The sequence below is a fragment of the Hemitrygon akajei genome, chromosome 21 (genome assembly GCF_048418815.1).
Source record: "Hemitrygon akajei chromosome 21, sHemAka1.3, whole genome shotgun sequence".
In the NCBI taxonomy this organism is placed as follows: domain Eukaryota; kingdom Metazoa; phylum Chordata; class Chondrichthyes; order Myliobatiformes; family Dasyatidae; genus Hemitrygon; species Hemitrygon akajei.
Window position 1 is genome coordinate 69,216,544 of NC_133144.1, and position 13,160 is coordinate 69,229,703.

The 13,160-nt window shown below is 44.5% G+C and overlaps 1 protein-coding gene across 4 annotated transcripts in view; it reads left to right on the forward strand.

Annotated features, from left to right (window-relative positions):
* LOC140714418 (zinc metalloproteinase-disintegrin-like lachestatin-2) overlaps positions 1 to 13,160 on the forward strand; it is a 56,662-nt gene that overhangs the window by 28,879 nt on the left and 14,623 nt on the right. For all 4 annotated transcript variants that reach the window (XM_073025700.1, XM_073025702.1, XM_073025701.1 and 1 more), the window contains 7 exons: positions 1,260 to 1,437; positions 3,235 to 3,324; positions 6,754 to 6,949; positions 8,817 to 8,919; positions 10,765 to 10,945; positions 12,365 to 12,442; positions 12,914 to 12,995. In XM_073025700.1, the coding sequence (XP_072881801.1) occupies positions 1,260 to 1,437; positions 3,235 to 3,324; positions 6,754 to 6,949; positions 8,817 to 8,919; positions 10,765 to 10,945; positions 12,365 to 12,442; positions 12,914 to 12,995 (908 nt within the window). The remainder of the gene's footprint in view (positions 1 to 1,259; positions 1,438 to 3,234; positions 3,325 to 6,753; positions 6,950 to 8,816; positions 8,920 to 10,764; positions 10,946 to 12,364; positions 12,443 to 12,913; positions 12,996 to 13,160) is intronic.

A 13,160-nucleotide genomic window follows, 5' to 3' on the forward strand; every position in this document is an offset into this window, starting at 1 on the left:
CTCAGTGGTTGTTTCCATCATAAAGCTTCAGTGCACCATTAGGACATCCCAAACTGTTTACAACCCACACAAATTTCTGGAGGAACTCAGCATCTATGGGGTGGGAGGAGAAAAGTGGAGGGGAATAATACCCTTGACCAAAAAGTCGACAGTCTGAGTGACTGTTTATTCCCCTCCGTAGATGCTGCCTGACTTGCTGAGTTCCTCCAGCATTTTACACCATAAGACCATAAGATATACAGGATGAGCCATTTGGCCCATCGAGTCTCCACTGCCATTCTATCATGGCTGATTACAATAAATACCCTTTCAAACCCCATTCTCCTGCTTTTTCCCTGTAATCTTTGACACCCTCACTAATCAATAGAGCTACTAGGACTTGATGTTTCAATCCCAATGATAAAGTCGGCACTCTCAATGTTGGCAGTAGGCTTGGAGTGGTGACGAGGAGGGTAGCTACGTCATCGGGGTCATCAGGTGGGCACCCTCCTTCTTTGACGTTTCGTTGATAAGCCCACAACGTCTCCAGAGGGCTCAAGAACCTATCAATCTCTGCTTTAAATATGCACAATGACTTGGCCTCCACAACTGTCTGTGGCAGTGAATTCCACAGATTCACCACCATCTGGTTAAATCAATTTCTCCTCATAGCTGTTCTAAAGAGACAGGCCTCTATTCTGAGGCTCTGCTTTCTGGTCCTAGATTCCCCCACTATAGGAAACATCCTCTCTATGTCCACTTTATTAAGCCATTCAATATTCGATAGGTTTGAGTGAGATTCCCCCTCCTCATTCTTTTAAATTCCAGTGAGTACAGGCCCTGAGCACAGCCTCCTCATACGTTAATCACATCATTCTTGTGAACCACTTTTTGTGCGCGTTGCAGTGCCTGCAGAATGTTTTGTGTTTGCAGTCCACAGAAAGCCTTTAAGGTGCAGTCACCACTGTAGTGTAGGAAGTGTGCATAGCAAGATCCCACAGGCATCAGTGAATACTGACCCAGTAACTTGGTATTGATAATAAAATTCCTATTGGCCACAACACCATGGATCAATCACCTCCTCTCAGTAATTCAGCCTTCCATCTGTTTGGGGTAAACAATGAGCTTAGACTGTATTTGTACCTCTTCTTCCCTTGTGTGTTTTGGTTTTACAACCGTCAGTTTTGTTTTTACTAATGTAAGATGGTTGATTTGGATTTGTGCAAAGCTAGTTACAATACAGTATCTCACATACTGTTCCTGTCTTTAACGGTTTGCAGGATTGTCTTTCCCAAAAGCTTCAGCAGCTGCAGTTACCGCGAGTTACAGATGTTCCTGGCCACGGAGAGAACCAACTGCCTATTGAACAGCCCCACAGCTGACGAACTGTATGGAAGCCCAAAGTGTGGGAACCAGTTCCTGGAGCGTGGGGAGGAATGTGATTGTGGTACCATCCAGGTAAACTGGGCTTGTTAAACATCCAATTCTTTTTCCACAAAATACTTCCAAAATCTAAAAAGTTTCAACCTTAACCTGTGATAAGTTACCAGACTTAAACCATATACAAGACTGGCAACATGGATTAATACTCTCACCCACCTTGAGTAAGCTTCAGAATCAGGTCATCACTGATATATGATGTGAAATTTGTTATTTTGTGGCAACAGTACAGTGCAAAGACATAAAAATCTATAAATTATAAAAACAGTGTTCATGGACTGTTCAGAAATCTGATGGCCGAGGGGAAGGAGCTGTTCTGAAAACATTGAGTGTGGATCTACAGGCTTGTGTACCTCCTCCCCAGTGGTGTAATGAGAAGTGGGCATGGCCCAGAAGGTGAGGGTCCTAAACAATAGATGCCGCCACTCTGAGGTGCTGCTGCTGGTAGTGGGAAGGATTGTCTGAGTCTACACTCCTCTGCAGCTTCTTGCAATCCTGTGGATTGTAGCCTCCTCACCAGACACTGATGCAACCAGTCAGAATATTCTCCACACGACATCTGTAGAAATTTGCAAGAGTCATATCAAATCTCTTTGAACTCCTAGCAAAGTAGAGTCACAGGTGTGCTTTTTTCGCGATTCCATCAATGTGTTAGGCCCAAGATAGATCCTCTGAGGCCTGGAAACTTGAAACTGCTCACCCTTTTCACTGCTGATCCCTTGATGAGGTCTGGTGTGTGTTCTCTTGACTTCCCTTTCCTGAAGACCACAAAGACTGATGAATCAAAGTCCATAATCAATTCCTTGGTCACTTTGATGTTGAGTGCAAGGCTGTTGTTGTGATACCACTCAATCAGCTGATCTATCTCACTCCCTTATGCCTCTTTGTCACCAGATAAGATTTTGTCAACAATCGTGTTATTAGCAAATTTATAGATGTGTCTGAACTATGCTTAGCCGCACAGTCATGAATGTAGAAAGAGTAGAACAGCGAGCTCATCTCAACAGCACGCACTGTTGAGCTGTGCCAGTGTTGATTGTCAGCGAGGAGGAGATGTTATGATGCACCATCAATAACTCTCGGAGACGTGAGGCGAGATAGGCTTTTATTAGCTGGAAGAGAGCAGTCAGCAGCAAGAGACCATCACACAACATCCTGGAGACTGAGGGAGGAGCTGTGCCTCCAATTGCCTTTATACAGGGGTCTGTGGGAGGAGCCACAGGAGCAGTCAGCTGGGGGGGGGTGGGGGGGCATGTCCAGACAGGTATATGTAGTTCACCACATGTTATTTCCGATCTGCCCTTACTGTGGCTACCTGATGAGGAAGTTGCAGAGGGAGGTACAAAGCCCAGGTTTACAAGATTGTTGATTAGTGTTGAGGGGATGATGGTATGGACACTGAGCCTTAATCGAACAGTATGTTATGTAGTTTTCCTGAGTGCACTTGCTCACAGAAATGAAACTGTTGAAGCTTTGTCTGGGAGCCTGTCAGGTGGAAAATAGGAAACAAAGATCCTTAGAAAAGTCTCTGCCAAGTGAAAATAAGCCAAAAAGCTTCACATTTACTGTGGCTCTGAGGCACTCGACCAGAAGTGCAGAAATCTCATCCTAATGTGTATCAAGAATTTATACACCAACTCCAACACGGGTGACCTGAGGCTACATCCCTTACTGGTTGCTGTTTTCATAACCTGAATCCACATTCTGTACTTTTTCACCCCTACATCCTCTACTAGAAGTGAAAATTACATTGTTTTGGAGGTTTGTAAGTCCTTCATTGCTGTGTGTAATACTGTTTTGGTGTTGCTTTTACAGGAATGCACTAACCCTTGTTGCAATGCCACTACTTGCAAACTGAAGGATGGTGTGGAATGCTCAGATGGAGGATGCTGCCAGAACTGCAAGGTATCGATACAAAGAATCTGTCATCATCACTGTTTACAGGAAGGATATGGGCACACAGATCTGAGGCAGGATATGATCCACCATCTGGGTGTGGCTCTGAGGTACCTTGCCAAAGGGCTTTAACCAGAAGCTCTGCATTGGTGAATATTAAACTCTGTGGTGCAATTAGAAAAAAGAGAAGGAGTTTCATTCTGTGCTTGTTGAACTGATTTCAAAGTATGTATGCAATATACAACCCTGAGATTTGACTTCCCACAGACAGCCACAAAACAAGGAAACACCATGGAACCTGCTCAAAGAAAACATCAAAAACACAACAACCAAAAAAAAGAACAGATCACGCAAACAGCAAAAAACAAGCAAATAACACAAAGAATATTTGAAACAGACTAGGAATATTTAAGTTGAGTTCAGTTTAGCGCTCTGTTATTTGTTGGCTGCAAAGCTAGTCCATCCTGATCAAAATCACACAAACAAGCTATTAAAAAATGAGTAATCAGAAACACATCATAACATAAACTGCAGAAAGCTCTATAAATGACTTGGACTCATACTCAGACTTGGAGTAACTATAGCAAGAGAGTTTTCTTTTGTCCTTGAGTTCAGTATCTCTTCTGCAAATGAATATAAACTCGTCCAGAAACAAGGAGAATCCAAGGCCATTTTAGGAAGTTTTTTTCCCAAAAATATCTTACATTAAAAATATATCTTTTCTTAAATTGAGAAACCTCAATTTTTAAATTGAGGATTGTGCCTCTCTTACTGAGGCAAAATATGAGATTAGCCCTGTAAATCAGTATTGTAATTTGTGTCATAGCATAGAGTCACACAAACAGAAACAGTCCCTTTGGCCCATCTTATCCACGTCAACCAAGATGCCAACTAGTCCCACGAGCCATGATGAAGAGTCTCTGCCCAAAATGTTGGCTTTTCCATAGAAGCTGCCTGGCCTACTGAGTTCCTCCAGTGTTTTTTGTGTGTGTTTTGGATCTCCAGCATCTGCAGATTTTCTTTTGTTTGCTCACTAAGCTAGTCCCATTTTCCCCTCAGCAACATACACACACAATGCAGGACGAACTCATCAAGTCAGGCAGCATCTATGGAGGGAAATGAACAGTCGACATTTCGGGCCGAATCCTTTCATCAGGACTCACTGACCTGCTGAATTCCTCCAGTATTTTATGTGTGTTGCTCAGGGTTTCCAGCATCTGCAGAAACTCTTGTGTCTGCTACTTGCCCTGTTTGGCCCACATTGTCTAAACCTTTCCTATTCATGTACCTGTCAAAATGCCTTTAAATTTTGAGTATCTGCCTCAACAGCTCATTCTCAGTGTGTGTGTGTGTGTGTGTGTGTGTGTGTGTGTGTGTGTGTGTGTGTGTGTGTGTGTGTGTGTGTGTGTGTGTGTGTGTGTGTGTGTGTGTGTGTGTGTGTGTGTGTGTTGGGGAGGGGAGATGTGGTGTTTGGGGGGGAGATAAGTTGCCCTTTGGGTTCCTATTAATCTTCCACCTCTCACCTTAAACCTATGCCCTCTAGTTTGATTTCACTTCCCTGGGAAAAGTCTATGTTCATTCACACTACCTGTGTCCCTCATGATTTTATGCACCAATACAGGATCACCCCTCAGCTTCCTATGCTCTGGTTCACCATCTCTGGGTAACCAAATTCATCCAGGAAATGGAGAATAGTCTTTGATTAACAATGCAGGTCTTTGTGGTTGTTGGTTTAGTCAAATCCCAAAATGTGTTGTAATTCTCAGAATATTTTATAATGTCCTTGCACCTGAAATATAATCACCACGATGTGCACGTTTTGTAATTAGCAATTTCCCCATGGTTCATTTGATTAGGGTTCTGATCAGTCGCGGGCAAGTCCCCACCACCCGCCCCATGCACAGTGTTTGTAAAACCATCCTTAAACATTGCAGAAATTGACTGCACAGGCTTGAATCTGTCTTCTAACCCCAGGGTTGTGGAATGAAGAACTAAAGTGTATGGGGTTTAAGGGGAAGAGGGGCAAGATTTAACAGGAACCTGAGGGCCAGTTTTCTTTTACACAAATGGTGTTATCTGTGTGGAATGAGCTGCTAGAAGAAGTGGTTGAGACAGCTACAATAACAACTTCTAAAAGACAGTTCGACAGGTACGTTAATCAGAAATATTTGGAGCAGGGTTTCCCAATCTGGGGTCTTACTTAATGGTATTGGTCCATGGTATAAAAAGATGTCAAGAACCCCTAGATTAGAGGGTTATGAGCCAAATTCTGACAAATGGACTAGTTTGAATGGAGCATCTTGGTCAGTATTGACAGGTAAGCTGAAGAGCCTGTTTCTGTGTTGTATTACTCAGTGTCTATGGTTTTAGGAGAATAGTGAGCAGAATTCTTTCTCTGCTCAGCTTCTCTCTATCTCGCTCTTGTTTGAGTTTAATCATGCTGAAGAACAACTTTCTGGTTTATTCCATTAACTCTGGAATCATGTTTCCCACCAGGATTTTGTATTGTTGAGCAACACCAAGGTTCCTGGTCTGTTGGTGTTATAGATAAAGTAAGGTGATAGAATGGTGTCAATTCTTCACTCAGATTGCAGATGATCCAACAGATGGATCCAATCAGGTCCCAGTCTGGGTGTGCAGTATAACTAGCAAATCTCAATTCATTCAGATTATAGGTGATCCAACCAGGTCCCAGTCCACGTTTACAGTTGTATCCAACCCGATCCCAGTCCACGTGTGCAGTTGTATCCAACCAGATCCCAGTCTAGGTCTACAGTATAACTAGCAAATATCAATTCATCAGTCAGACTGTAGATGTTCCAATAGTTGAATCAAAACAGATCCCATTCCAGGTCTGCAGTATAACTGGCAAATATCAAAAGACATGAAGTTTTCTCACCCTTTTCACTTTATGCCAAATCCTAGTTTTTGGAGAAAATCCAGTTTTGAGGTTGAGGAAGGGATGTATTGCTTAACTGTCTCCTTCTCCCACACCCCACAGGAGCCCCGAGCTCCAGCACATCCTCCTTCCATTGTTGCCCAACTTCTATACAGTCAACAACACAAAATGCTGGAGGAACTCAGCAGATCAGGCAGCATCTATGGAGGGGATTTAACAGTCAGCATTTTGGGCCAAGACCTTTCATCAAGACTGTAAAGGAATGGGGCAGAACTGGCCATCTGATCAGTTGGCTCCCCAAGTCCTAAGACCCAGTACAAACCCTGTACTGGTTTGGATGGACTGGACTTATGAGAGGGTATTAAGGAGCATTGTATTTCAGGAGGGGAGACTCTCCTGGAGCAGAGGAAGAAGTGGAGAAGGCTGTGTTGCAGAATGAATTTTTTGTCCATCGATTTTTCCACCGATCCTGAAACTTGTAATGTCTATGGTCTGCAATGTCTGTACCTCAACATGGCCTTTTTTTTGTTTAAATTCAGATCCAGCCAGCAGGACAAATGTGTCGGATCGCACAACACGACTGTGATCTGACAGACTACTGTGACGGGCTGAGCAGTCAGTGCCCAGAAGATGCCTTCAAGATGAATGGCTCTCCCTGTGGGAATGGGGAAGGCTACTGTTACAATGGGCGGTGCCCCACCCCTCGAAAGCAGTGCATTGTTCTATGGGGACCAGGTAACTCATCTTAAAATCACCTGCACAGCCCTGCCTGGACCCCAGCTCAGGCTCCAGACTGAACAACTACTGCCATGAGGGGCTTAGGGAGGATGAGTGCATCAGTCTCTAACCTTATCCTCCCACATAGCCTCCATTCTTCTTTCATCCATGTAACTATTTAAGAACTTCTTAAATAACCCTAATGTATCTGCATCTAACACCACCCCTGGCAGGGCATTCCTTGCACCACCACTCTCTGGGTAAAACACTTAACTCTGATATCCTCCCTATACTTTCCTTAATCATTTTAAAGCTATTCCCTGCTCTATCTACAGGGGCACTGAAGGCAGTGGAGAGATAGTTGACAGGTTTGACTGCTGGAATAAAGGGGTTGATTTTTATAAATTTCCTGGATGAGGAAGTGGAGGGATGGGTTAGTAAATTTGCTGATGACACAAAGGTTGGAGGTGGTGTGGATAGTGTGGAGGGCTGTCAGAGGTTACAAAGGGACATCGATAGGATGCAAAACTGGGCTGAGAAGTGGCAGATGGAGTTCAACCCAGTTAAGTGTGAAGTGGTTAATTTTGGTAGGTCAAATATGATGGCAGAATATAGTATTAATGGTAAGACTCTTGGCAGTGTGGAGGATCAGATCTTGGAGTCTGAGTCCATAGGACACCCAAAGCAGCTGCGCAGGTTGACTGTGTGGTTAAGAAGGCATACAGTGCATTGGCCTTCATCAATCATGGGATTGAGCTTAGGAGCCGAGAGGTAATGTTGCAGCTACATAGGACCCTGGTCAGACCCCACTTGGAGTACTGTCCTCAGTTCTGGTCACCTCACTTCAAGAAGGATGTGGAAGCCATAAAAAGGCTGCAAAAGAGCTTTACAATGATGTTGCCTGTATTGGGAAGCATGCCTTATGAGAATGGGTTGAGTGAACTCGGCCTTTTCTCCTTGAAGTGACGGAGGATGAGAGGTGACTTGATAGAGGTGTACAAGATGATAAGAGCCATTGTTCGTGTGGGTAGTCAGAGGCTTTTTCTCAGGGCTGAAATGGTTGCCACAAGAGGACACAGGTTTAAAGTGCTGGGGAGTAGGTACAGAGGAGATGTCAGGGGTAAGTTTTTTACTCAGAAAGTGGTGAGTGTGTGGAATAGGCTGCTGGCAACAGTGGTGGAGGTGGATACGATAGGGTCTTTTAAGAGGCTTTTAGATAGGTACATGGAGCTTAGGAAAATGGAAGGCTATAGGTAAGGCTAGTAATTTCTAAGGTGGGGACATGTTTGGCATAACTTTGTGGGCCAAAGGGCCTGTATTGTGCTGTAGGTTTTCTGTGTTTCTATGTGTGAAGAGAGATTGAGCAGGTTGGGTCTTTAATGCTTGAGCATATCCAATGAATCTCTGTAAGAATCGTCTGAGAGAGATGCAAACCTCAGGAGTTTTGACGGAGCACATGCCGCAAGGGATTATCCAGTGCTGCAGCTGCAAAGTAACTTTGCCCTTTTCAGATGGATGAGGAGGAATTTCTTCACTCCTGGTCTCCTGTTCTTTTGGAATTGTCTTCGTTAGTGACCTGTGGAGGACAAGTCACTGTGATGTTCAGGTTGGAGACTGGCAGATGTTTATGGAGTTGAGGGTTGTGTAGAAAGAATGGGATGTGGTGTTGGGATGAGATTGGATCAGCTATGACCCTCCAAGCAGCAGAGCAGATTTGAGGGACTGTTGACTACCTCATGCTCCCAGTCCTTGTGCTTCTAGAATGTTGACTTCACCTGTTGCCAGTGCTCATTATTCGTCCATGGTAAAATCTCCAGTGTACTTACTCTGTAATTCTTTCTGCTAGCCTGCATAGTTCAACAGGCTGATTTTCTGATGTTCACAGATGCAACAGTGGCCTCAGATCATTGCTTCAGGCAGAATATGAGAGGAAACATGTATCTTCATTGCAGAGCAACGGAATATGGTTATGAAGCCTGCCAGGCAAAGTAAGTATCAACCAACCATGATAGAACACACCCGCTTGCATTCAGCTGCTGAGAATTTACTTATTTATATGGAGATACAGGACAGATTGGACCCTTCCGGCCCTTTGAGCTACATCACCCAGCAAACCCCCGACAACCCCAATTTAACTCTAATCTAATCACAGGACAATTTACAATGACCAATTATCCCACCCAGTACACTTCTGGATTGTGGGAGAAAACCAGAGGACCTGGGGAAAGCCCATACATTCCCCGGGGAGAACGTACGGTGGACGCTGGGATTGAATTCCGAAATCCATGCCCTGAGCTGTAACAATGTCGTGCTAACCATTACACACTGTTCCAGAGGACTAGTTCCATTAAACCAACCTCATTAGCCAAGCATCAGGTATCCTGATTCCCTCCCAGTGCTCAGTGTCTCATTTTCTCTTCTTGCTGTTGTGGGCGTTGGAGGAATTAAGGGTCCCAAACTGAACTGATTATTAACAAGAAGTTGTCTCTACTGCTTACTAATGCTTGCATGTGTGTTGAGAGGACTCTGATACTTGGCTGGTACCTGGGTATATTCGGGTGCTGTGGTTCTGTGCAGTGGAGAGCTGCTGACTCCATTGTGAAGGTGTCCTGTGTGCAGACGGGATAACGTTAGCATCTCTCATCATTGTAATGTCCGGTGCACCCAGCTGCCCTAGGCAATATGCTTTAGCATTTGACAGTGCCATCTTCCTGTAGGCTGTTCTGTAAACTCCTTCAGGCCTTGCCTTTACCATATCATGTCCAATTCGCTTACTTGCCAGCCCAACCTTAAAATCTGAAAGTTAAACCATTCAGCCATTGTCTTTGGTCAGTCTGGACAGCTGTCACTATTTGCTGAAGTTACGTAAGCCAGACTCAAATCTCCACAGGCACTGGGTATAACGTCCCTTCCAGGTTTATTTGAAAACTTTGTAAGGTACCTATCCATGGTGTGTGGTGCAAACAGACTTAGCAATGTCCCAGCCCAATCACCAACACTTGGAGATACTCTTGCTTAGGGCCTTGGTCTCTGATCTGTATCTACCCCATGTATCTCTAGAGACATAGAGCAGTGCCTCACCAACATCTTATACAACTTCAAAACATCCCATCTCTTGTGTTCAGTACTCTGATTTATGAAGGACAATGTTCCAAAAGCTCTTTTTATCTATCTATCTGTGATGTCACTTTTGAAGAATTATGTAACTGTATTCCCAGATTCTTTTGTTTTACACATTTCTCAGTGCCCTACCATTCACTGTGTAACTCTTACCTGTCTGGTTATGTGTGCCAAACTTCATTCTCTACTTTGTCTATGCGCAGGACAACTGGCTGAGGTCTTGTAACTCCCCATGCCCACCTGCACCAGTGTTTACCCAGAGGTTCCTCTCCCTGTACCAGCGTTCACCCAGGGGCCCCGTTCCCTGGACCAGCGTTCACCCAGGGGTCCCGCTCCCTGGACCAGCATTCACCCAGGGGTCCCACTTCCTGTCACTTTGCACTAACTACCCTTCTACTCCCTCAAGCAATGACATAAACCCATCACTCATCCACCCCAGCCACTTGTACTGTAGACCCTTGTACACAGACAACTAACCAGGATATATAACCTTTATCCAACAGAAATCTGGCAACAGTGGCAGCTCTAAGACTGTATCAGAGACACTATATGGTGTACACAGTCTGTAAAGGTGTGCTCATTCTTGTACGTGCAAGATTACTTTAAAATGCTGACAGGAAACAGCCAGAGATAATAGGCTTGATTACATGGAGGCTGGAAACAACCACTCTAATTTCCACCTGGTTCAGAGTAGATTTTTTTTTTTTTTGCAGAGATATCAAATGTGGTAAGATGCATTGTGTCGGAGGCAACAAGTTTCCAGTCACACAAGCAAAGTATGAAGTGGAATTGTCGCACAACGTACTGTGTAAAATTGCAATGCTGAACAAACTGAGTGAAGCAGAGTCTGACCCAGGGCTGGTCCCCACAGGAACAAAATGTGGAAACGAAATGGTAAGAAACTAGAATTAATCATGAGCAATGACTCTCAAAGAGCTTTAGTGTAGGCCAGCAGAGAAGCATAATGCTTTATCGTGACAGCAAATGGATTCAGTTCCCACCGGTCTCTGTAAGGAATTAGTACGTTCTTCCCAGTGACTGTATGCTCCAGTTTCCTCCCACTTTCCAAACGGTTAGGGTTACTGAGTTGTGGGCATGTAATGTTGATGCCAAAACCATGGTGACACTTGCAGACTGTCCCCAGCACATGCTTGGACTGTGTTGGTTGTTGACACAGACGACACATTTCACTGTACGTTTCAATTTTCGATGTACATGTGACAAATATAGCTAATCTTTGATCTCTTTAACCTTTAAAGTAGAGCTGTGCCAGCCGGACACAGGGAGTTACCCCGCATTGTAACCGCTGGTGCTGATCAACGCTGGAGCTTGAGCCTTTCTCCTGACATTGTGCATTATGATGTGGAGTGCAGGGACAGGCTGGGGGTTGTAGGTCAGACTTGGCTCCACAGCTGGACAGAGTTCGGGGTTGAGGGGCCTAAACAGATCCCCATCTGTTCCCTTGGCCTACCCCAATGTGGACTGTGGAGTGTTGTGTTTTTAATGTTTCTGGTTAATTTCTAGATTTACTAATGGGGTGGCAGGGTAGCGTAAAGCAAGTACAGCGCCAGTGACCCAAGGTCAATTCCGCCACTGTTTGTGAGGAGCTTGTATGTTCCCCCTCCCCACGTTACCGTGTCTCTGGTTTCCCCCCACAATCCGAAGGCTTACCAGTTAGTAGGAATACTGGTCACATGGGTGTAATTAGGCTCATTGGGTGGGAAGGGTCAGTTACTGTTCTGTATCTCTAAATAAAAACAGATTATTAAATAAATTAATTTTTAACTTTGAAATTGTTTACTCACATTTGAATTGGCTTGAGGGATCTAGTTATAATGTGAGTAACAATTTCAAAGTTAAAAATTAATTGGTTCACAGGGTGAACGCAGCCAGCACTCTGGTGCAGGAACAGTGGGCTGCAAAAGGTCCAAAGGGGTGGTAAGCCAGTGGGCCAGATCCAGCATGACCCAGCCCACAGTGAACTCTGTACCATGCCACCACTGGACTGTGTGGGCGGGCCCAAGCCAGGCCAGACTGCCTTAGTTTTGGTGTTGGTTTATTATTGTCACCTATACCAAGAAAAGAATGAAATCTGGGCAGATCATGCCAGACAAAATTATATTGAGACAGTGAACTGAAAAGGGCATTGTTTTAAACATGAGGAGGGCTCTGATTATTTTTTTTGCTCCTTCAGCCAATACCAGATCAAATAAACTGGTAGGTGACGTTCTGTCCAGGTTTGCTGCTCACTTGGTTTAAGTGTGTTGGACTCGGGTCAGATCTTGCATTCAGTGCAAATTATTTCTTCCACAGGTCTGCTACGATGGTCGATGTCAGAGTCTCCTCTTTTATGGAGCGAGGAACTGTTCCAGCAAGTGCAACAACCATGGGGTATGGGTCATCTTCTGCCTTCAGTTCACTCCAATGTGGAAAACAAAATAGTGACAGGTTTGGGTAGGAATTGTTCCCACTGGCTGGAGGATAAGTGAGAGATAGCTGTAGAACTGAGGAGACATTTTCACACCGTGTATTGAGATCTATGGTATTTGAAAGTTTTACACCATCTACTTCATCAAACATTTGGATAATTCTTGATCAGGAACACATTGAGAGAGTGCAGGGAAGTGGGAATAATTGTACAGGTGTGTGGAATAGTGTGTATGACTGTGCATGGAAAGTTGATTTTCATTCTATTGCGCAGAGTGCTTTGACTGGGTAAGAACGATATTACCGAGAGTGACGTTTGTATTGTGAATGCCACATACCTGTGTCGTGCATTAGTGTGTCATGCAGCTGATTATTTTTATGCATTTATTCCATGTTGGATTGATCTCGGATTTGCCAATCTGAATTACTTTTAAGGTTTGCAATCACAAGGGCGAGTGTCACTGTGATCCTGGCTGGGCAAAGCCATACTGTGCCACCCAGACAGATGGTTCAGCAGGTAAGAATCCAAATCTTCGCACAGCTGTGTGGTGACTTTCCCAGCTATGAGCCCTTCATACACGGTAACAGCCTCCCGCACCCACAACTGCATTAAGCAGTCACAGAGTCAATGAGCATGGAAATGGTCGACTACCAACTACTGCACACCCATCTATATGGCCCA